General features: G+C 42.0%; 1 protein-coding gene across 3 annotated transcripts in view; it reads right to left on the bottom strand.

The window, feature by feature from the left end:
* The window catches only part of GALNT9 (polypeptide N-acetylgalactosaminyltransferase 9), a 135738-nt gene that overhangs the window by 44371 nt on the left and 65423 nt on the right, over positions 1–25944 (bottom strand). For all 3 annotated transcript variants that reach the window (XM_027652242.1, XM_027652243.1, XM_027652244.1), the window contains one exon: positions 25157–25274. In XM_027652242.1, coding sequence (XP_027508043.1) covers positions 25157–25274 — 118 coding nt within the window. The remainder of the gene's footprint in view (positions 1–25156; positions 25275–25944) is intronic.

Raw genomic sequence — 25944 nt, 5'->3', positions numbered from 1 at the left:
TCCAGAGAGGGTAATCAGCCATTGGAATGGGCTGCCCAGAGAAAGTGGTGGATTCTCCGTCCTTGGAGGTTTTTAAGATAAGACTGGATGTGGCATCAGTGGCTGGAAACTGCAGTGGTGTTGGATCAAGGGTTGGACTTGATGATCTTGGAGGTCCCTTCCAACCCAGTTGATTCTGTGATTCTATGATTCTCTGGTGATCACGTCCTGTACTCAGTCACACCACACCATGGAACTCATGTGTCTACAAGCTGTTCCTCAAAACTCAAATAAATATGCAATGGATTCAGGAAAACAAGATCTGCTATTTCTGTTTACATTCTTTAAAAGCAGCCCCAAGCTGTAGAATTTCATAGAAAACCTCTCTTTGATTTTCTCCAGCTGAATGATACGAGTTTCCCCCCTGCTGTAAAATGATTCTGTAGTGGTGTTGTAACCATGTGGTTTAGGGTTAAAAAAAAAATAAATTAAGAAAGGCCTCTGAGCCCAAAAGCTTCCTATTTGTTCTGTGTATATATGTCAACTCATGAAACATATTATTTCTGTGGCTTCAGCTATCAAGTACATGTTTCCCTGTCTCTTTTACTACTACTGCTCCCTTCTTACTCTGTAGTCCTTTGGAAATCCAGTATTGGACCCACACACCTTTGCACCTGGCACTCACAAACCAAGAGCCCACCAAATTTTCATCCAGTCACATCTTGGCATAACAGAGTGACATTACAATGCAAACACAGACATAAATAACACGGGTGGGAAACCAGTCTCCTGACTCTGCCAAGTGCACAATAAAGACAACACAGAGGAATGTAAACCAAAACTGTGGCTGAAAAACCTAGGAACAACCCAACTTTCTTACTGTTCTGATATAACCTGCATAATGCTTCAAAAAAGAAGAGTGGCAAACTCCACAAGGAGTGGTTGTAGTAATGTGGGTGAAGTATTTTGCTGCCTAAAAAAAAATAAATTCATCTTTTAAAGAAGAAAGAGCAATGAAATGCTGTTTGGGAGACAACTGCCAGAAATTGAGAAGAGTTTTGCCTGACAAATCAAAACACAGCTTTGCTCAGCCCATCTACTAAAAGACAGTGTGGTATTAGAAAAAAAATCCAGCTGTTGTGACATTCTTCAGAAGACAAATCTGATTATCAGCAGTTCCAATGGCATAAGATATGAGAATCAAGTATTAATAGCCCTTTTTCTCAGGCATGCCTCTGTAGTGTAAGGAGATACCTCTCATGAACCTGTTTCTTAAAATCACTGTGACCTTTCTTATTTTAGATGAACTCTTAAGAAAACCAGCACCACTAAGCCAGAGGAGAGCAGCACGACCCACCCAGCTTACAAAAGTCCATCCCTGTTTGGGCAGGGCTCTTGCAACTCTTTCAAGTCACTCAAAAGAAACAAGCCAGAGGCAGCATTTGGTGATTTGAGTCCCTGTGAAGAACAAAAGCTCCAACTGTTCTGCTTTTCAGAAGGTGCCTTGGTTCACACCATCACTCCTGGCAGTACAGCATCACACGAGGGCATCATTGCACTGTAAACACACTGAGAGGAAACCAGCTCCTACCTCAAAGTGCTCGCTGTCCTCGCAGGCAAACACAGAAAACAGATGAAACAAAGGCAGGAACTTCCCTGAAAACTCAATTTTTGTCTAAGGACAGAGACAGCCGTGGAGCTGCTCTTCCTATTAAACACTACTTCCCAATCTGGAGAATGGATTTGGTATCTCCTGCTCCCTCCCAGTCAGCATCCCCTTCCTTGCTGTTATTCCTTCCCAGTCACTGTATCCTTCATTTTCCGTGGAGGACCACAGTTGGTTTGAGCAGTTCCCTGCTGCTTCCTCTCAAATTTCTTTGTGAAGAACGCTGCTACAACAGTTCTCAAATGTCACTGCTGGTTTCAGGCATTCATTCTGCAGGCTGAGACAGGAGCCCTCTCAGCACTCCTGCAAAGTCCTTCACGTGCTTCATTTCAACCAGGCACTCAGTTCCTGGTGACATCAAGGGGACTTGCACAAGTGCTTCCCGCTAAGGAGGCACTTCAGGACCGAGCTGAATTTTGATTGAAGACTTTGGACTTTGAAGTAAGGAGTTTCAACTTACATTTTCAGTTGATTTTATAATCTCATTTGCCTTCCTAAACACAGTAATAATTCCTTGCTTTTTCATTTGTTTTTTTTTTAACCACAGGTGACCACACGCCCCAGTCAGCACCTCTAAGGACTGAATACAACTTACTCCAGAAGTTGTGCTGATGGCAAAGCCCCAGAGATTCAGCAAAAGTTTGGGTTCTGCTCAAATGTCTGGCTGATCTCTAGGCAATAAGATTTGGTGCACATCCCAAAGCTTCTCCAAGCTAGTTAATGAAAAAACAACGTACACTCTGTTCTCCCACCAGCAAATCAAGTTATAATAAAATTTTAATATAAAGGACTTTTTACTTTTTTTTCCCTATTGTTATTTGTGTATGTGAATCCTGTTATTGTTGTGTGTCAATTATGAAGAAGGCAAACAGGTTACAGATGCTCAGATACACCATTTAACTTCTGGGAACACATTTTTCTGTCACTTATTAAAATTATGTGTGGCTATGCATATTTGGATACAAAATATTAAAATTATGTAAACACATGGATAATTTTAACATACATTTGGGGTTTATATATTTAAGACATTATACTCTTGGCATCCTTCCACAAAGTTTCTGTTTGAGGGGAAGTGCCTGAGTGCTAACTTTCAGATCATTCCAATTGAACAAATGCCTCACCAAAAGCAACATTGCAAGTATGAAATTCAGTTTGAGGTGTGCTAAAGCATTGCAGAGATTCTCTCCAGCTCCCTGCAGGGAGGACCTGGCAGAACTGCAGTCAAAGTGTTACCAGGGAAATTTTCAAGTGGAAATTCAATGGGATTTGGACATCCAGGTCGCTGAACATCATCTGGAATATTTCACCCTTTTTACTGATCATTCCTTAAATTGGATGCACACCCAGCTTTATAGGAACAGAAGTGTGACTGCACAAATGCTCGGGAAGGAGGAAAGGAAAAGGCACTAAATTTGCAAGCCAGAATGGCATTTAATATTACAATTACTTTATTGCTTCCACTCCACCCGATTTTTTGGGCTAGCAATCAAGTCAGATGGATTTACATCAGCACAGGACCTGGCCCTCATTTTTCTTCTGAGTTGTCTCTACTGGCTGCACGTCAAAATACATCTTGGGCATTTGACAAGGCAAGGAGCCAAGACTGCAGGTTCATGGCATTTTTTTTTTGTTTGTTATTTGTTTGTTAGTTTTCTTAAGCTCCTTTTGGAAAGGTTTAGTGGTATTTATCCACTGCAAGCAAGTGGGCAGGGCTTACAAGAGCAGCTTTGTTGAGCGGGCTGTGGTCAGGGAGTCATGCTGCCTTACTGGAGTACCTCTTTTTTGTGTGAGGGATTTGTTATTTGTTTGTTTTCAAGATGCCTCTGGGCATTAACCCCCACTTTTTATAAAGAGATTATTTTTCTATTATTTTTTCACGCTGTTCCCCCTCAGCAGTCTCAGCTGCTGTAATACTTGAGGATGCTGCAAAAGGCAGAAGGATAACGCAGGGACACTGAAAGAATTTAACGTTGAGGCTTCAGATTTTCTTTCCTGACGTCATTTTCCTTTGAAGTGGCTTCTTAGTCCCCAAATATTGACACCTCTTTCCTTGCCCTGTCTTAATTCCTCCTCGGTATCTACTTTAATACAAGTTTTTAAGTGCTGCAGCTTTACTTGTATCCCCATGGCCCCATCCTACTGTTACCAAACCCTGTAAAATAAAGGAGGATCAAGAAGTCTGCCCTTCCTGGCAAGGCTGACCCTGGAAAATAGAAAGCCTCTCGGCATTCTGATGGAAGTCATAAGGACTTTATTTTCTCCAGAACAGAAAATTTTCTCCTTGAGTCACTTACCTGGGAACTGACCCAGTTTCTGCACCCAGGTCCAACTCCTGCATTAGAGCTTTAAAAAGGGAAACAGAGGTCACTCTGGACAGGAGGCTTAATTTGAAAATAAAACCACAAGTCAGCAACATGGAAGATGCCATTAGGGTAATCTCAAGGCAGTATTAGGAAGAATAGGCAGAGAGGGGAAAAATGAGTGTTACAAGGTCCTACTGCACATCTCAGCGGGCACAAGGTACAAAGTGGACAGGTTTGTCCTCTGAGCAGGTGAAGGAGTGAATCACATGCACAAAGCATGAGTTCCAGTGGCATAAGGCATTTCCAAGCTGTTCAAAAACCCAGTACTAAATTCAAGCTGTTCTGATTCACTGGTACATGACTACAGAAATAGCGAGTCTGGCACCTTTCAGCTTTCTTCAGGATTACAGCTCTAAAAGGACTATGTCTGGAAAAACATCAACAGCTTTCACCTTACTAAGGCAGAAACATTTCACCAAGGCTTTTTAACACATTTGAAAAATAAACACAATCTAAGTGCAACGTGAATCTGGATCCAGTACAGCTTCCTGGTTTTTATACCCTGAACTGGTGTGGACTGGCATCTCATTACCAACCTCAAGGAAAGCACACTCATTTGTCAGCTGAGGATTGGACATAACCCCTTTATCACAGGCCATAACCAAGTTTTAGGACATATCTCAGGAATTTTAAAAAATGCAGTATCAGCAGGTTTACACAGGGCAGATAAATAAAAGCCTCGTGGGAGTGATGGGTAATAACTCACACAAAGGGGTATTTGAGGTGCATGAAAAAGAAACATTAGATTGCTTCCAAAAAAATCAGACAGTAACACCATTCAAAAAAAAAGTTATCTTGAGATACTGCACTAAATCTAGTGATGAATGTGCTGATAACTCAATACTTTGCTTTGTGTCACCACTGTAAATCAGAGGCAATTTTTCAAAAGTCTGAGTGTTGTTCTTTCTTAGTCCATCTTCAGCTGAGGGTTCTCAGCTCTAATGGCAAGAACAAAATTTATAGTCTAGAACTTTGAGTTTATTCTCATGCTAGATGGAAGCTTGTCTCCAGAGGTTAGGCTAACATATTTCTTACTCTCACAGATGCTTGAAAGTTTTTAAGAAAGTCTGAGGTTGCCGAAAAGCAGAATGAGAAGAAATAGCCTAGGACTGGGGAGAGAAAGAGGTAAGAATCAAATTTTAAACACTTTCATGTTTTTAAGTCTTCGTCATGCAAATTCTTCATTCTGGAAAGGCTCTCCTGTTTTTCACTACCAGACAAACAACTCAGAGCCTCAGATATTCTTTGTGATGTCTGGTACATAAATTTATCCATGGACTAAAGTCACTGTGCCCAGTCCTCTCCCACCAGCCCAACATGTGGTCCTAGCACAAAAGGAAATCCACCTAGGGGCTCAGTGGTGCAGGGCCCAATATAACACTTTACCTTTTGATCCAGATACTTTAGGGCTTTTCAACACAAAGATAATTAAGACTGGTCAATTAATAGATATCAAAGTGAATGTATGTAATTAAATAAACATAGTGGACTACTATGAAAGCTCTAATTCAGGTGGAAGGTGCTTTACATTGCAGATCTGGGTTTAGCAACTTTGCACACAGATGTTACCTTCACACTTGGAATTGATTCACTCTTTCTGAATCAAATCAGCAAGACATTAGTTTCTTTGACATCTTCACTGAAAGGATGTGTCACATTCTGAAAACACTTTGAAATTTGTCACAGACATGTAAGTGAGAGAAGTGATTTAGTCTTCAGTGTTGACATGAATAAGTAGTTTAGTGCTACCTTTTTGAAACACTGAAGTGAAACACTGTGAACAGTGAAATGCACTTATGTTGTCTGGAGAAGCAATCTAAAGCAATCTAAAACTGCAGTTGGTAAACACAGAGACAACAAACAAGAAGAAAAACAACTTCACTAAGGACACTTGGAATAAATTCAGAGAAAAGTCCTTCAACCTTTGCCAACCTCCTGCCCCCCGTACTGGATTTTTTTTTTTTTTTAACAAAATTCAAATCCCACAACTCTGCAAACATGATTCAACACTGACTGTGGATGCCCAGATGTCCTGACAGTGGCTCATGCACCTGACTAGACCAACCAGGCTGGAATTGTTGTCCACAGCACCTGCTCACAAGAAGTGTTTAATGTGCCAATGAAAGCTCAACCTATAAAGTAAAGTAACATTAGGCTTCTGATTGAGATCTTGTCACTGAAACCAATGTCATGGATCTATTTAATAAGCTCATCACCTGTACAGCCACCTTCTCCCATTTGCACATGACAAGGCAGCATAAGACACTCATGATAACCAGCCTTGTTCACACATCTGAATTATTCAATTAACATTTTTCCCTTTGTGAAAAAAAGAACAGTGCAGATGACACAGAACATGCTGAGAAAATCCATCTAATGACTCTGTGGATATCTCACATTGAAAGATTCAGTGGATTGAGCCCTAGGTTTATGTTACTGGCTAATATCAGTATTTCAGGCAGCCTTTTCTAACTCACCCACAGCCTTTCTAACCCTGTGTTACAGTAATGAAGGCTGCCACTGTGTGGTCAGTTTTTTTTAATATTCAGGTAAACACAATACACTTTTCACTCTTTATTCCCTTGCTTCAAAGGGCAAACTGAAAAGCAAGTTGCCTCATCTTGCTCTAGTGATGACCTGGACGCAAGAACAAATTCAGGTTTAACATTTGCAGTAGAACAAAACAAACCCAGATGCTTTGTGCCAAATACCATCTTCAGATACGTCCCTGCAAACCCCTTGTGACACAGATGATGCACACAGTGAACAGTTATGGCTGCTTTTAGTTACTCTGATTTATATAAAGCTTTGTTATAGGGAGTTCTGCCTCACATGACACTTTGCCTACAACATCAATGTGTTTCCTCCAACACCAGCACATCCCACTGCCTTTGAACAAACCAACCATAATGATCTGCACACAGAAGCAAAGATGTGATAGAAACACAGATACATGAGATTAAAGAGAGAAGAACCAAAAAAAAGGAATTTTTTTCTGTATCATAATGATTATTGAAATGCACTCTTCCATAGAGAAAAACCAAATTATAAAAAGAATCGATGCCTCAAATCTGTCCCATTTCACAAGTAAAAAACAAATGCATATTTTAAACTACACTGACAGCGCTTTCTTCTTTCTCATCAAATTGATTTGCACAGTATTAAATATTTAATTAAAGTACAGCCACTGGATTGTTTCTCACTGGACTTCTCAACGCTGTGGAAAACCTCTCACCAGTCCAACAGGGAAAGCTGTGCTCTGCCTCAGGCCTGGAGAGCAAGAGAATTCCTCTTGTAAGGAAAGCTGTTGAGATGCTCATTTCTGACACTGAGTTACTGATGCTGGGCTATCAAACACAATTCTGTTGGTTTAAGTGTCAGGAGGGGAAGGGAGGCAGCAGAAGGACAAGTCAATCAAGAACAGCTTCACAAAGCTTCAACAAGGCACGTGCAATGTCAGCCAGGACACTTCTGATGACTCCAGTCAGGTAAGAGGAAAAAAAATCACCCATAATCACCCAGTGGTGCTCAGTGTCCTTACATCTCACATCTCACAGCAGCTCAGATTTTATGCTACATTCTGGTACCACAGAGTTTAGCCATAAATAACAACCCTTTGTGCAGATTCATTCTGCAACAACAGCCCTAAGTGCCACAAGTAGATTGTCCACCTGCACCTCTAGTGAAGGAAGCAGCAGCTCCCACAGCCGACCATCTACGAGAACAATTTGGTTCTCAGATGCAGAAAAATATTGTCAAGTAAGTTTAAAACAACACATTAGAAACAAAATTAAAAAAATTAACACTGGGCAGCACTGGGAAGAATAAATGTGCCTGCTGGGTACAGCAAAAGCAGAGGTACTTGACAGCCAGGAGTGACTCTGTGCCCTCACCTGCAGAGTTGCAGGGGAGCTGGCCCATGGCTCTCCAGGGAGAAGCCCCAGCACAGCAGGGCTGGGAATCAGCTGGGACAGGAGGGCAGGACTGAGTCTCAAACACAGCACCACAGCTTCACACGTGGCCTTAACCCAAACCAGCTCTCACAGTGTGAATCATTGCAATATTCTGTCAATGAAAGGGACAGCTTGAATTCGTCCCTCTGTGTTTCTTCAAATGATTTCTCTTCTGGTCCAAGCCCATGAGGCCAACAGACAGAGTGCAATAAACAAATGTTAATGTGGCTCATTCGTGCCAGTTAATTAATAGTTCTTCTCAGAAACCATTTAGTAAATTATTTGGATGATGAATAGTGCTTTGAAAGGGTTTTGCAGTTACTAATAACACCATTCTGTCTTCCTGTTCCACAGCTGGTTTTATTAATAGAATCTTTTCATAGATTGGGGCTGATCTGCAAGAATATTCACTAAAATAACATCCAGAGATATATTACATACAGGCTGCTCAGAATTCCTAAACTCTAGGAAGCACAGCTCTGTTTTAGGAAGCCATCAGTATAGCTAAAACTAAAGGACAAGGACTGCTTTCAGGAATGCAGAGCCTGACATTCCTGTGCGAGAAGCTGCTGTGAGTTTTCTAACTTTCCAGAAGACACCAGAGTTCCTAACAAGGAAAAATTCACCTGCTCCATCTCTTATCGAACTGTACCAAGTCTAATGGGCTCTACTGATTCATTTTCACTTAATTGGCTCTAAGATGCTACCTCATTATTAGTTGAGCTGCAGGCATTCACACCATCTTGGAAAGGTAAATTGGCCCTAAAACCAGGGAATTACTCCTTTAATTAGGCTGGATTGATCAGAAGGGCTACAAAGATCACCTGCATTAACTACAAATCAGCACATGTACCCTGCCAAGAGTCAAGGAGTGACAAATGACCACGGAGGCCTTCTCTTGTAGCACCCACTATTGTGAGACCAAGTTACAAGATGCTCCAGAGCAAGGCCATCCATCCAGCAGGCCACGGACTGCAATCAGGCTTAGCTGAAATTTGTTATTGTAATGAACTGAACCTTCTCAAAGTAGCAGATGCCAGGAGGGAAGGATGTTATATGGATTTCCAATACCAGCCAAACGGGCTCAATCTCGGAGCCAAAATTCTGTCACTCTGATGCTCCGTGGAGTGTCTTGTTTATGGACTTTCATTACTTACTCGGCTTTGTAAACCACTCATTCCAGAGCTCCCAGTGGTATCAGCAACTTATCATCACTTGCCGTCAGCTGTTGTATATTATGTACATTAGTGAGGCTCCCCATGGAAACATAGCATAATAGAAGCAGTTTGGTTTATTTTCCCCAGTAAGAAGGAAAATAAAATCAAGATTTCTGCAGAAATAAGCTCCTGAATATATAAAAATTAATAACAAGGTACTAAATGTTTCTGTGCCAAATGACAAAGTGGGCAATGAAAAGCTCTTCAATATGTTGGTGCTTGGCTAACTTAATGCACATTCTGGGAGGGATTTTAAAAATTTCTTTAGTGCTCCTATAAGTGCCCTTTTTCAATGACATCTGTTTCACAGCTGCTCAGGTGATCTTTTCAACACCCAACCTATGCCACCAGACAGCTCTCAATAAGAGCTGAAACACATGTAGTGGGGCACACAGAAGAGACACTGCCATTTGGATGGTGCTAAAATGTATTTCAAGAAGTTTCCTGTGGCTTTATTATTTCAAGTTCCATTGAAAAATCAGTCCTTAGTTACAATATGGATAACCCTTGCTTGCAAAAAGCTCATAAACCAATCTTGGTTGTATGCAAAACATCTGTACTCCGTGTGCTGTTATGGCTATAAATCTGTATTATGCTCCTCTGCACACCAGTATTTATCTTTGTTGTTTAGTGCACCTCTGCACACTGGAGAATTCATTAGGAGAACGACACAGTCATGCAGTGTGGCTATAAATTAGTGTTCTGCCTGAAGAGATGCTATTGATTTTTGCATGGCACTCCTGGATTTGCATGTTTGCCAGTTAGCTTAACCATAATACTGCAATGTGTATCAAAAACTACCCTCAAGAGTTGAGTTTGCAGCCCAACTAAAGATACGTTTTGGCAGAGTGTTAAGCCTTCACAGAATGCCAGTGAGGCAAAGAGCCCCCAAACCAATCAACTAAGTGGCTTAGATTTAACCAAGCATTAAAAAAGAAGAAGAAAAAAAAAAAAGGTAAATTTTGTATCCTTCTGTCTGTAACATTTAAGCAGAGCAGCAGCAAGGAGCAAGCTCTTCAGCTGATATGCTGAAGTGCCTCTTCTCTTTCCAGCAGTTTTGAGGGATGACCTTGGCATGATGCATCCAACCAGCCCATCACCTCAGAGAATACTCCTTGAAAAGCAGATCAAGAAAACAGGGTAAATGAGTTTATGCTCTCAGGCAGAACTCCAGCAGGCCACTGGTAAAGGCAAAGGGGGAAGAACCATCCTTGTGGGACCAGAGATGAGAAATGAGAGTCAGAGGGAGGGAAACTGGAGCAGTGGTAACCAGGAGATGGAAGAGAGGGAAACACAAGGAGAAAGAGCCACTTGGAAACCTTTGCATGTGCTGTCTGTGAGCTGCAGATGCCTTGGCATGTACAGCTGTGACAGGGACACCCTGTCTTTCATCACTCGGCTACAAAAGCTGGGAGTTGGCTCTAACCAGCCAGCAATCAATTATTGCAGGAGAGTCAATTGATCACAGATCATGATTAGCCAGATAATTTGCTTCATATTTCCATTAATGAGCCCAATGGGTATGATTAATTGCTGCGGGGGGTAGAATTTCAGTGTGGCTGGTGGGGAACTTGCTCTGCAATGTTGTGAATCCCATTACTGTTAATGGAAATTTAACAGCCAAATCCCCTGTGGATCACTCAGAAAAAAATTACCCCTTAAGGTTAAAGGGAATTTCATTAATAGTATTCCAGGATGCCCTGATTTAAAAGTACTGTAAGCCTCCAGTGTCATGAAGAAATATGCATCCTACTGTTTTCTGCATATCCCTCGTTATTATATCTATCACTTTACCCTTCTCAAATGGAATTTCAAAATACAGCTCAGCCTAATGAAACGTAAGGCACATTAAGGGTAAATTTTCTAAAAGTTATTCAAGGAGATTTATCTGCTAAATCCCCATTAATATTAATGGGAATTGCCCAGCTACATTGCTAGACACTACTCTGAAAATAAACCCCAACAGCAATTTATCAGGCTACTTGGTACTTGATGCCTATATGTAGCAAAATGTACACTGCATTCCAGCCCCAAATTTGGGCTGGAAATCTAGATACCACATTGTCACAGTTAATGACATCTAAAGCTTCATCTTGCACTAGCCTGAGATCTAGACAGTCTTATAAATAACTTTCTGGAGCCAATACATGGATGTCACTCTAAGCTAGCTAAAGGATATGTAGGAAAGTATTAAGTTGTCACTCCAGAGTGCCTTACTGACTATCAATCACTAAGAAACACTGGTGACAGAGCAATCCTACTGCTGGGCAGCCCAGTTGACAGAGAGTTAAATTCCCCTTGAAATATAAGGCTTATGTTCTCCAGAAGCCAAGGTCCATTAAGATGGACATCAAAAAGAGCCACCTTCTAAATACATATGAAATAAAAGAATAGCTGCAAATATTAATTTCTGTTCAAACTGAAACATTTCCTTTACAGTGTCATTTCATGTCACAGACCAGACACCTGGTTAGTTGTTCTTGCTATTAAAAAGGCATTTATATTTTTCTACCCCGAGCAATAGATTTTCTCCTTGTCATCTAGTCTAGGCTTCTCCTCTTAAGCAAGAAACTCCTCAAACCTCTAATTCTTCTCTTACTTCAAACATCCATTGTCAAAGACATTTATGAGCTTTCCTGGGAGTTGCTAAGGTACTTAAGAGGTCTGGTGTCCACAGCAGCACTGTGCTCATAAGTCACTGGCACAGCTAGAGGAGGATGTGGAGCATTAAGGCCCGGTGGAGCTGAGCCAGGGAAGGCAGAGGGAAAGGAGACTGATGAAAAAGGATGAGATACATTGGCAAGAGCAGGAAACAGAAGGTGGAGAAAAAGTCTAAAGACTTGCCAGAAAGGAAGGATTTAAGACTGGAAGAAAAGCTGAACCAAGGTGGGAAAATCATACAAATTTTCAACGCCCCCCTCCCTCCCTGCACAGCTCAAGATGTTTCGGTCCCGGCCATTTGTCTCACACATGGGAGTGGTGGCTCAGCTCCACTATCCCCACAAAACACCTCCTTCACTGCCAACTCACGTGCAGAATGCAGAAGATATCCAACCCCCACAAGCTGCCCTAGACAGGATTTAATGAGTGCTGCCTGCACACCACACCTGCCTGCCAGGGATGAAAAGTGAGCGAAGTCAAACACGCCTCCTGCTGGGTCTTGTTTTTGTGGTTCTCACCACGACCAGCATGGCTACATTTGTACCTTCCTTACTCCTGGTTTGGTTCTGTCTGTCCAAACACTACCAGGCAGAACTGACAGCAGATCTGCTGTTTAACCCAGAGACTGTTGTGACCTAGAGATAAGTAGGGCTGTGCTGACAGTCAGCCGTTCACATCCAGACTCCAGAAAAAACCATCAGTGCCCTGCAAGGTATGCAGAATGGCAGCAATCTTTGGGGAAAGGTCTAAAAAGCATCTTAAGTGTGAGAATTTGCTATTTTTTCATATAGAAACTGCCTTTGACATTTGACATGACAGGAAATGTTGCTGCAGTAAGATGGACAACAGGCTGTGCTTAATTAAAACAGGCAGAGGGAATGGAAAGGGAGAGAAAGTAACTTATAGAACAGTGGCACATCACCACAACCTCCTGAAGAGATACTGAATATGGACTAATGAGGAACAAGAAAAATGAACCACACTTCCCTTAGCAATTATTTTTGCTATGCTTTCAGCTGAAGACAATCATGAGTAACATGTAAGGATGAAAACACATGCAATGCTACTGAGCACAGAATGACACAAACCTGGGTCTAAATTCAGCTTTTTAAAACTCCCTTCCTACTTCTGCTGCAGCCCAGGGAGTAGCTGGGAAGGAGGAAACAGAAGAATGCCTATTCTGCTTGCACAGCAAAGGGAAGGTAATGGACTAATTAAGTTTATACCAAGTTTGGCCTAACACTGAGGGTGCTCAGGGCAGAACACAGGGCTTGGCTCCACAATCTATTATCCACACCCTTTCCCCTCCAGGGACAGCCCAGCTTCATTTCAAGCAGCTGATACAACCATAGGTAGTTTCAAAACTGACTCTACGACCTCTTCTTTCAGCAGATGCCTGATCAAGCTTGTTTTGACACAGAATTGTAGACATGTCCCATTCTGCTCCCCTGCCCCCAAATCTGAAAACAATGGATATTAGGAGCAGAAACAGAGATGCACTTCTGAAGGTATGCAAAAAAAAAAAAAAAAAATCCTTAATAATCTCTGCACTCTTTTTGACTGAAGATCTTTCAACTCTTGTGAGTAAATCCCTCCTCATTTCATTTGGCATGTGTTCAAGAAGCCCCAGTTCTAGCAATACCAATGCTTCTTTCTTATCTATTTACTTTAACAGCTTTTTCTGCCCAATTCCTAAGTCCAGCACAATGCTTCCCTGGCCTTCAAAATATAATCTTCATTCTCCTCCCTATTGCTTTGTAAACATTTTTTTTCCCTCTAATACCAGTAATCAGAAAAGCACACATTTTGAGGCTCAGAGACACCTGCCTGCATTGGCTAATCTTTCCAGAGCTGCTCTATGATTCTCAAAATCCTTCTTACTAGGCAATTTGCTTCTTACCACTCAGCACTGTGGCTGACCCTCCTCTCTGTCATACACCCCATTTTCTCATCACTGCTCTTAACACGCTGCTCACATGCACAGTGAGTGCTGGATCCCCTCCATCTGCTGAAGCTCTTGGAATAGGAAAGGCCCTTCCTCTTTCCCAGCCTTTTCTCTCTCTCAACCTGTGCCTACATCACCCTATTTTTACATAAATAAAGGCATTTCTGTAAAAGTAAAAATCCTTTTTAGTAACCCCTTCCATTCTAACACTACACAAGTACTGAAGATGTATTAGTTCATCGCAGCACCCAAACATTTTGGCACATAAACAACAGATTTATAATAGTCCCTTTTAAATTATACATATGCTACTGATTATGTATATTAATGGGTCAATATATGTGCAAATCTGGTGGTTGTATATTTATAGTTAAGACAATGGAGTTATGCAGAACATTCACAATGAAGACTTAAAATCTACTGAATTTAGACTGTTCTGTGTTCATTTTGCAATATCAACTGAAACAAAAGCGAAGTTTCTCCCTTTAATTCTTTTGCTACAAAATATAGCACATCCACACATTTCTGCTTTTGGAGAGAAAAATGCCTCTGTATTTGAAATGTGCATTTCAGATTAACCATAGTATGAAGTTCAGTGTCTCGGCATAAATCCAAGTATTTCACAGAAGCCCCGTGAGGAGGAATGGCCCAAAACGAGCACCAGTCCATGCTCTCTACTTACACATAAATATGTATACACAGACTTATATAAACAAACACACAGACGAAATACCAAGATGGGGAGACGGAATGTGTGCATGATGCTGCAGAGAGAGGGCATGCTTAATTAAAGGATAATAGTACACAGAAAAGAACAAGTCTAAATATTTGTGACAAAAAGTCTGGCTTTCTGTTATGTCTTATATTGGAGAGGATTGTAATATTTGATTGTAGACTTAAGAAAACAGGAAGTTCTTAGATGGAAACACATGAAGTAGGATCAAAAAAAACCACCCTATCCTCAAATTCTTTTCACATGCTCATTTAGCAATGAACAAAAGAGACAAATTGCTTATTAAAAATGTAATTAACTAGCGATTGACATTGCTAATATTTATGCATAGGAGGGAAATGAAGAATCCCAGTTATGTTTTACAGGAAATCATAGAGAAGAAAGCATGTACTATATGCCATGTGAGTTCCTCTGAATATCAGCATTGCTTTCCAAGTAAAAAGTCCCTGGAAAGCCAAGAAATGACACGCAAACGAGTGTTCAGCACAGTGTGGTAACATTGCAAGAGCCACTCCCAACACACCCTACTTCTGTTTTATTGGAGTCAGAGACCTTGCTGATGGAGCCTCCTGGGATCCAGAAGGCCTGAGCCCAAGATATTCCAATGCCACCATGGATGGGTGGGTGGGGCAGCTGGAGCTCTCCTGTTCTGCACAGGAACCCAAACTCCTGCTGCCAAAGGAGATCAGTCCTTCAGTGGGAGATGTGCCCTGGCGAGGCACAGAATCCCAGACAAACAAAAGGCCTCCTCCTGCCTGAAGATCACCCCCTGAGCACTGTATCAAAGCTCACCTCATTTAATGCAAGCATCTGCAGAGGGTATTTTCCCCTCCAGGCCTTCCACGTCCTTCTGTAACATTTACTGTTGGAGATCAGCAGTCTATACAATTTATCGCACCTGTCAAGGCTAATTTATTCATGCGATCTGGCAGGAATCAAAAAGACTGAGATCGATGTGCCAGCAAACCCTGACATTTATTCATATTTTAAAGTCCCATTTGACCTTGAACTGCAGCTAACTGGAGCTGAACTGTCAGCAGCTCCCTGAGGCTCAGGGGCTCTGGCAGATCGGCGCCTCTCGGCTAAAAGGCACCGTGTCAGGGCAACAGACACTCAGCCCGGGAGCAGGGAAGGCTGAACCACAGACAGAGGGGTAGGGAATACAGCACCACTCACAGCCCACCAGTCAACCCAGCAGGGGCACCAGTGCAGCCTGGAACTGCACATTCCTGCAGTACAACTGCTCGGGAGGCAATGAACTTCTTGGCGAGCGGTTAAAAGGGTGAGAGAAAGGAGGGAAGAAGGAATGTGATGTATGTCTGCACAAGGAGGACACCCCGTGTTGTCCTCAGCCCCCCATGGGCTATTCCTGGTGAATTGAGGGGAGGCAGAGGCAGAAAATAACACCATCTCCCCTCCCTGGGGGGAAATGAGGCAGCAGCAGGTAACCCCACATAGAGAGCGACCCAGAATGTACAACAGAAACCCTACAACCCAGAATATACAACAGAAACCCTACAACCCACCAGGTACCTGCCAGCATGACATGCCGAGATCAGCTGGAAACAGGAATAGAAAAGACAGATCTCAAGAGAATAGCTTTGAATGTGCTCTCACACTCCTAAGCAGAATTGGGCTTTAGAACTTGCCTATTCCTCTTTAGGGCCATCACCCCTGTTCTTTTTTCACTCAATTGTGCCCTAAAGCAACACAGGAATTTAAAGTAGAGTTCTTGTAACACATGTGTATGCTGGGACCTCCAGCAATCATCTCAGGGTTTGAATTCAGACCAATCAGTAGAGAAATACAATAAAGTCTATTTTAAATAGTTTCAACGTGGACTCTGCCACCAAATGACTCTCAGACATCCCACGAGGACACTGTTAGTGCCTTCTGCCTCAGTTTCCCCCTTGGTTCAGTGGAGCCACACTCATTTACCTGCTCCCTCAGAGTGTGCCAGGAATTACAGACAGGACATGCTCTGAACTTATTGCATCATTTGTTATTCTGCTGATAGGAAGACATTTGTGCAAATGACACGCTATCAGAAACACAGAGAAAATCTAAGTGGCATTTTAGGTGGAAATATGCAGCTCCAGTTTTACCAAAACATGCAAATAGATTATTTTGTAACAGTCAAAACACTTGAATATGCAATATGCAGTTGCGCCCAGCACAGATTTTGCAAACATATTTTGATGCTTCTCTGGGTTCTCCTTGGCTGCATTTCTCATGTTATAAATTCTGTATGTCATATTAAATATGATTTTTCAGCGAGATCTGCTTTTTCAAAGCCTAGAATACAAATGGAAATGACAGTTATGTCATTTTGTGTTTGTTTTTCCTCGCTTTTAAATGGCTAACACCTTTCCATTATGTTGGAAGAATGTTACCAATGGAAAGCAATTGGCATTTTGACCAATGCATTTGTGCACATTATATATATGTCTAACACTGCCATGCAATCTGATCTGATGTTATGGCAGAGAAACAATGACAGATGAGGACGCAGAGGGAATTTGTCTGTATGTATCCAGACAAGCTGCAGCATGCAAGCAGAGAAACTACATATGGGGCTGTGCAAGTTACAATAAATGTGCTAACAAAACATTTCAACCAACCTGTTTCCCTAATTTTCCTATGTAGAAACCCAAAATTTAAGAGAGAGAAGCTTCAGATTCTGGGACTTTAAGTATTTTATTGAAGCTCTTTTCCTGTCTGTGCTCAGCTGAACGGGGACCTGTTTCCCTGCTCCATGCCCTGTTCTGGCCCCTCTGTGCTGGGTCTCACTCCTCTGTGAGCTCTCTGGAGGAGAAGCACCAATTCCACTTCTCACTGGTGGCTAATCTGCTGCTGCCTTCAACAGAAAACAGCTTCTCTCTTTCATGCACAGTGTTAAATTGCCTTTTATCCATGTGTTACACACAATGCAGATAATGATATCATTTTTTGGCACCAAGGAGTCGAACCTCTATTCAACAACGCAGGTACATGCATTATTCCTCCCCTGCTCCTGCTCCCTCAGCTCAGAGGTACCTGTCACACAGGTCAGCTCGACATGCTTTGCTCTTTACTCAGGCAACACCAGTGCAAGGATAATTATTAGCCAGTTAGATATTTCCTTAGCAGACCACAAAAGATACAGTAAAAAAATGTCATGTTTCCTCCCCAGGTTCTCCAGGCAGAATTAAAATGAAACCAACCAAATCTAAGCCCCACAACACTTTCCTTTCCCCCTTGAAGCCTACAACTCATCAAATATCAGCTCTGTTATCCTCATGCTCACGTGACAAAAACATTTCCACCTGTCAGGGGTGAAGATTTACACTTCTCTGTTTAACACCATAAATAATAGGGACTGGAATATTCCTACAAGGGTAACACCTCAGCTCCAGATGGAGAGTTACACATTTAAACACCTCCAACCCCACCTCCAGACCCTATTCGAGGCTGGAGGAGCCTATAAATCTGCCAGCTCACCTCTGAGGCTGAGGAACACTTTTCCAAATGAGATCATTTACCTGGAGAATGGTACCTAGGAAAACCCTCCAGCAACACGATCCCACACAGGAGCCTGGGCCACTGCCAAGGAAAGCAGTTTGAGCTGTGGGTCTCACATCCACCACCTGCTCCTCCAGGACTTCCCCAGGCTGCTGGTCTGGGTTGGGACTCCAGCCCGAGCCAAACCTTTGCTCCAACTGCAGAAACCCAGGCTGAAAGGACCCCTGCCCCTGTAAGAGCCCTTTATAACTGCTCATGTTCTGATTAAACCTCTCATCCCCAGAAAAACGAGAACCAACTGGGGAGCTACTCAAAAAGTCAATTAGAAAATGGGCATCCCCCTGCTCTGGGAACAGCTGGTATCCTGAAAGCCTTTCACATCTCATTTTCTGAGTGGAAAGAGGATGCTTTCCAAAGAACTGATTATTTTTTTTCGTTTGTAAGAGTTCTGAAAAAGATCCAAAGTGGTTCAAAAAAACTCAGAGAAATCTTTTGCCAGGTATGCTGGGAGCCAGCTAAGGACCCACAGCTGGGCACCTCTGGGTACACAACAACCCAAGTCAGGCTTTCAGTAATCAGCATCAAAATTTAGACTTCTACAGAACCTCTGGAGTTCTGGATGAGCTGCTATTTTGCAACAGAAAACATGTTGTATCAGAAAGTTTTCTGAGCAGCTGTAGCTCATCTCTGGTGTTTGGTTCAGACTCATCATTAGGCAAGTGAAACCTATTTCAATCTCAACACAATTAGCACACTCAGCTTCTCCTCATTTTCCCTCTCTCTCTCTCATTCAGTTCACACTTGCCTCTGCAGAGGAACCTCTGTCAGATTTAGATCAAACCTGCAGGAAAGTGGCTGAGAAGAAAGTGGCAAAGACTAAAGAAGCGTTTTCTTTCCTCAGTTCTTTCACTGTTGATCTCTTTTTGAAATTTCCAGCCCTGTGCTTTGATAATGTCCTAGTACACGAAAGAGTTTGTAACATGAAATGTTACACTCGATGGAGCATGATGTGATATGGAAGCCAAATGGCCAGATGCTCTTTCCTGAGCTATTTCCAATGCTCCCACTTTAGAGAATGTTTTTAAGGGTATTTTACAAGCTCTAGCCTGGAGTGTGCTGGCAATTTCATGCTAGAGCACCATTGCACTGTGTTCTGATGAAACCACTGTTTTCCGTTCCAGGTTATAGTTATTTTCAATTTAATAAATAGAAAAATAAGGAAGAAAGTAAGAAATAAAAAAGAAAAAAAAAAAAGAAAAAAGGACAGCGTGGTTCAAAGAATTTTCAGACAGGTAGGGAGTTGGGTTCTATCCCCAAAAAGAGGATCATACATCTCATTTAAAGTACATTTAAGACTATATTAATTTTGGAATCACCAGGGGTGATTCCTGGTGGCTTTGGACACTCCAGGGTTCAGCAGCCTGGGATTTAAAGCCTGCATGAGCTTCTTCACTTACCACTTAGTCTGTCTCCTTCTCCAGGCAGAATGTGTTACTGCTACGTACAGATGTCAAGCCTAATCTCATCCTGCCTGAATCTGTGGAACTCCAGTGGAATTAGAAGATGCTGAACACTGAGACAGGGGGAGGACCTGGCTCATCACATATTCACATCCCCCCAGAACAGGCTGCTCCAGTCCCTGTTTTGAAGAGGGAAAGGAGCTGCAAATTAATGTAATCTGGGCACCATGAATTCAATCCTTTCATGATTTCTTAATGCTCAACTTTACAAGCTTAACATTCTTTTGCCACAGGAAACGCCTATAAAACTGCTAAATTAAACTGGAGAGGGAAAAAGAGGACGCCTTTACACCTTATCAGGAGGGTGAGACCTGGGAGATTTATCACTGAGATCTCTGCAACCCAAGCAATGGGGCAACTTCCAATAACAGCAGATTACATCACTTATTAGGATTTTGCTTAGGCAGTGTAGAACTGCTCAGAAACATTTTAATAGCATTTAACTTCCTGCTGAAAATGCTGATTTATTGTACTCCAGAGCGAACGGGCATGTCTAAGGACAGAGTGCACTGCATTTTCAGATGTCAGCAATTGTGGGGTTTTGTTAACATCATTTAAGTGATTAAACCTCTTCAGACAAAAAAGGCTTTCTTTTAAAACTTTTCATTCAAAACTTCATTGATTTCTACTAAAAATTACAGCTTGGGAAAGGTCAAAATAAAAATGAAGTATTTTTACATTTACCAAATAAGACATTTTGATTAACCTGTATTTTTGAACACTTTTCACTTGTATTTTACTTAAGCATGTTGGGAAAAAAACCCTGAAATTTTGAGAACCTCTCCAAAAAGAGGTTTCTACTTAGCTCTCAGACTAGGGACCTGACCTCATGAATCACACAGAGCAAAAAGCATTGTCCAGAATTCAGAATTAAAGTTTGCTATACATAAACCTTGTGACATTTTTATTACAGCGTACCAGTCTAGAATCTGCATTTAAAACACTGACTGCTCAAAGGAATCTAAATCTCCTTAGCTAAAGGTAATAAAATCAGGTCAAGAATTCACTACTCAATGATGTACCATCAGCATTTCTGTTCAGTGAAAATGCAGTTCACCTATTTTTAAAGAAACTAAAGGTAGGGCATATAACATAAGTTTGGAAAGTCTAATGATTTGCTTGTGTATTAAAGTCCATTGCATAATGAGTTTTATCTCCTCATAAAGAGATATATCAGGGCACCTGCATCATGGCTTTTTCACAGCACACCCTGTGGTTCTGCAAACCCAGAGGTGGGACTGTGCTCCTGAGCACACAAACCACTCTTGATTTCAGCTGCTCAGCTTGGCCTCCACCCTCAGTGCAATCCCAGCAGCAGAGTGCACACCATCCCAGTTCTATCCTGTTTCCAGATAGTTCGTTTTAATCCTGGTGATCTGTGTTCTGATGAAACCACTGTTTTCCATTCCAGGTTATAGTTATGTTCAATTTAATAAACAGAAAAATAAGGAAGACAAAAGGACAGCGTGGTTCAAAGAATTTGCAGACAGGTAGGGAGTTGGGTTCTGTCCTCAGAAAGAGGATCATACGTCTCATTTAAAGTACATTTAAGACTGTATTAATTTGGAATCACCAGGGGTGATTCCTGGTGGCTTTGGACACTCCTGTGTTCCCAGGGCCAGTCACTGACCATTGCCTCAAAACTGGCCAAAGTTACCTGTGACACACCTGCATGAGCCAAGGGCACAGCCAACCCTGAGCATCCAGGTGGGTTCTGCTGGAGCACTGAGCCATCCCAGGCATTCACCACAAGTCCCTCTGTCCCACTGGGACATCTCTGATTCATTTCTCTGGCCAGAAGCTCTTATACAGCAGGTTTCCTTCAGATATCTCAAACTGGGTAAGTCATTAATTGGGGTGGAGGGTGGTGTTGTTTTGTGTGTTTGTTTCTTCAAATCTCTGAGTTAACACCTCTGAGAATTCATCAGCTGCTTCAGATTCCCCCCTTTGATGTGTATCACAGTGCTACTGAGAATAAAGCAGCATGCCCAGTTTATGCTGGCCATAGAAGAAAAGCGTTTTACTTTCAGTTGACAATATGGCAACATACTTTTTATTTAATTTGTTTAAAATCTTAACAATGGAAGCAGAATTTAATTTCTGCTAGAGCATCCTTTAAAATAAATGCTTGATCTCTGCCTACCCACTGTTACAGTTGATGGGTACAAAGTAAAAAGAAGAGCAACTCACTCACACTGGAGCACCAGAGAAGTGAGAGATCCTTAGTGCAGTGATTAATGACTCACTATAAAAAGATGCATCATAAACTGCTTGTATTAGGTTAAATCATAAACTAGGCTTTTAATGTTTATATGATCCCTTTCTACATAATTAAGTGTGTCTGTAGCTCCCACTAGGAACAGAACTTACGTGACGTTTGCAAACCATGCAGTTTCTTAGAGGGTCCAATTTTGGGACCCTCACTTAAAGGGGTCCCAGTCTTCCTCTATGTTCAAGCACTGCTTGAATTTCACTTTTGGGACATCTCTCTGTACTGCAGGTCAGAGAGACCATTTGATGTTCAGGAGCAGCAAAGACAAATATAATCCTCCCTGAATTCAGAGTGTTTTTGTCAGGCACAGACACACCCAGAGCTCAGCTTCAGGAGAAAGTGCCATTGTTTTTCCTTATCTCTGCCTCCAGGTTGGGGAAAGCACAGCTGAAATGAAGACAGGGGGCTATCTACTGCTCACTGGACCCACGTGGATACAGGAGTCAGAGCAGCACCGTGGTGGTACCTGAGTGCAGCCAACCAGCCAAGCTGCCCGTGCTCATGAAGGACAGCTCATCCACAGAGAACTCAGCCACCCTTTAATGCTCTAACTCCTGGTCAAAATCAGTTTTCAGGTACTCACAGACAATCCCCATCAGCTTCAGGAGCTGGCTGGTGAACAGTGAGAGAACAGCACCATTTGTCCATAACAGAATTCCATCCTGTGTTTATCCACCTTGTGGTGAAACTGTCATCTTTGAAAAATATGGTACAAGGTGACATTATGGAAGAGTCCATCTATTTCTTTACTATCACAAGCTTGCAAACATGTCCACCTCCCCTTTATTTCCCAGAACAGCTGGTGCTTTTTCCTCAACCAAAGCAGAATCTCCCTTGCTTTGCAAACAAACACTGACCTCATTGCAAAGCCGCCCCATCAGGAGAATGTCACAGCTCTCACCAACATAGTTTACATAAAAAATTATTATTTTTTGAGTTTAAAAAAGAGTTGCAGAGCCTGCAGTATTTTCAATAGGCATAGTAGCCCCAGTCAGTTGCTGCACTGCTTATTCAATACAGAAAATCTCTTAGGGTAATTATTTAAATGTGTCCATCTGCAGAATTTAGAAAAGGGCAAAGCCAGTAGTGGAATACCCAAGATCACAATTTTTTAATAAACAATAGATTTAATGGAAATTAGCTGGGTTATCAAACAGTATCCTCCCAAATCAGCTCATTAAGTTTCACTGAGTTTCCCTATTTCACTTTATTAAAACAATTTAAACAAGGGTTCATTAGATGCAATGTAATCTAATTCAGACACTCCAAATCTAATCCCTTTTCTTTTAGCAGTAACATGATAATAGTTTGCAAAAAAGTTTAAAGGATTATTGTTACAGCTATTTTAAGTAGGGACTGTTTTCAGCCAAATGTGTGCCATCACTTTCCCTCTATCTTACTATTATTATATTACTTTTTGGTTTTTACTTATTAATTCACTTATTCCTTCCTTTTTCTGCCTTTCATTGCTTCACATGAGCAGGGTCAACAGCATCCCTGTGTGCAGGTGGAGGGGATATGCCAAATATCCCAGCATGGCTCAGTCCACCAGGCCTTGGGAAAGGAGTGATGTTTTGCAACTTACTTGGAGATTCTGGAGTTAAAAAAAGCAACCCTGGTAAATTCACAGTGATTTTATAAATATCCTAGAGAGAAGGTTCCTGTGCATTTTCACGCTGTTAGTTTCTGACAGCTCTCAAAGACACACAGGAGGGGATCACACATAGGATTTGTAAATTAGGAGGCAGACACTGTATATTACTTACCATGATAGATCTAGGCTGGAAACACAGAGTAACAGATCCCTGCTATGGACACTCAGCTTACTCAACTCTTGTACTTTCATAAAACCTCTCCCAAACAGCAGGGTTAGTTTTTCTCATATGGCAAAAAGAAACCCAACCAAAATAAAACCCAAAGAATGAGAGCTGGTTTTTAGATCCAAGGTTTCTGCGGGCTTTAACAGATTCCCTATCCCTGAAAACCTGTCCTTGCCCACTTCAAATCCTTGTCTCTTGAAGCAAGTGCCATTCCATAATCCTATTAAAACCTTTGCCTCTGTTTACCAGGAGCCCTAATCGTACTCAGCAAGTCCTTCTCGTCTAAGGAAGAGCGACAGCTTTCAGATTTCTTAGGAGCCTTATTCATCAACTACGCCAGAGTTTTGCCAGAGTGTTCAATCTATTCTGGGAGCAGCCATGTGGAAAAAGTTTCAAACAGCTCAAAGCCCCGCACAATGATAAAGGAAAGCTCACACAATCCTGGTAATAGCCTGACCCTCTTAAGGAAAATTGGATGATTTGTGGTAGCAGTTTTCCTGTCCCCTATGTGAAAAGTAAAAGCAGTGTATTCACGCAGTCCCATTACAAACCCCATCCCTCTTGCAGTGCTGGAATAACAAACACACACCCATTTGTGAAAATAAACTCCTGCTGCAGTGACCTTCTTCCTCAGCCCACTGGTGTGAAGGAGTTTGTAGCCATTTTAGAAAAAAAAGAGTCAGATAAAGGATGGACTAATTTGATGTTCAGTGTTTCACCATGAGCAGAATATATGCTTTAATGAGCACATTACATGCACCAGGGACGTGTTACTGTGAAACAGGGGATAAAGAGTAAGGGGAAAATAATTAAACAGTCAGCTCTATAATGAGGAAACTGTGTTCATGCAACATTAAGTGGCCTAATTTCCAAATGCTAAGCAAAGACATGTTCCTTGGTGTTCAGAAGGACTGCATGGCAAGCACCACCTTGAAAACAAGGGCAAAGGATCACAGGTAGCAAACCTCCTACAGGTCAAGAGCACAGGGTGGACTGATGCTGCTTCAAAGCCATCTGACCACACTTCACATGGACCCATCTGACAGGGTCAAATACCTGTACCCTGTAGTTCTTATTCTGTAAAGCAGTAAAATATCCCAGCATTCATCACAAGTCTTATGTAGAACCTCACAACTGACTTCTACCAGCCTGGCCTCAGTTTTCTGCAGGTATTGCACCTGCTGGGCCACAAATGTACAACATCAGCTAAGGGCAACAAGCACAGGAATCCCAGTGTAGCTGTTTGCACAAGCAAAGCTACCGGGAAAGGGGAAAATCTTTCTCGTTGGGTTCAGACACTGACAGAATGAACCAATAAACCACATTTCTGACTGTTATCAGTTCTCTCAGGGCCAGTAAGGCCAGGAACATTCATTTACTGGGACTGTCAGTTCCAGATAGTGTTGCAATATCAATTACTCCAGCATAATAGCCTATCAGTCAGGCAGCAACTCTGCTGGGCCACGAACTCCCAGTCATTCTTTGCAAATGGACATGGCAAAAGTCTCATCTTTGTTACTCACCCTCATGCCTAATTCGATGTTTTCCCCTCCATAGACCTCCATACCAGGGTCAAGCAAACCAATCTCACCAAAATACTCCCGATCCACTACAAAGGAGCACCCAATCATGGCTGGTGTCCTGCACAGAGAGAATAAAGCAAAAAATTAAGTCATTTCTTAGTCATTTCTACAGAACCCATCTCATAAGAAATTTACACAGATAAAGCAGTTCTTAGTCTTCAAGTTTACATTTTAAATTTATCTATGAGCATCAGTCACATTGCACTTCATCCCCCAGTGGACAGAGGACCTTGTGGGACCAGAGCCACCCAAATAATTAGCACACTGCCAAACACATCAGACCAGCTGTCTGTGGGACACACAAGATGTGAAGTCCTCCATGTGTGTCACTGAAGTATCAGGCTGGGTTTCGTTTGTTTTACAACACAACCACTGTGCTGGAGCTGAAGTTTGTTACCACAGAGTAGCACAAGAACTAGACAACACTTTATTGGAAGATCAACACACACAAAAACCCCCATAACCTTTGCTGGAAATGAGGAGTCCCCTTACCCACATATTAAAAGAAAGTGCATGTTGGGAGTCATGGATCAATCCTGATCTGAAGTTTGCCAAGGGGCTTCCTGGAGTCAGCTCTAGCATACGAATTTCAGCGTTTGTGAAGCTATTCTATGACCTGCAGTTGGCTGCAGGAATGTTGTCATCACTTCAGGTCCTCTTTCTCATCAGCAGTTCACCATTTCTACAGCAGGAGGTTAAAAAGGCTACGAACATATGGCCAAGATATG

This window comes from Corapipo altera, unplaced genomic scaffold, assembly GCF_003945725.1.
Source record: "Corapipo altera isolate COAL_440 unplaced genomic scaffold, ASM394572v1 67, whole genome shotgun sequence".
NCBI classification, from domain to species: Eukaryota; Metazoa; Chordata; class Aves; order Passeriformes; family Pipridae; genus Corapipo; species Corapipo altera.
The sequence above is the reverse complement of the archived record's forward strand: the minus strand, read 5'-3'. Positions and strand labels throughout refer to the sequence as shown.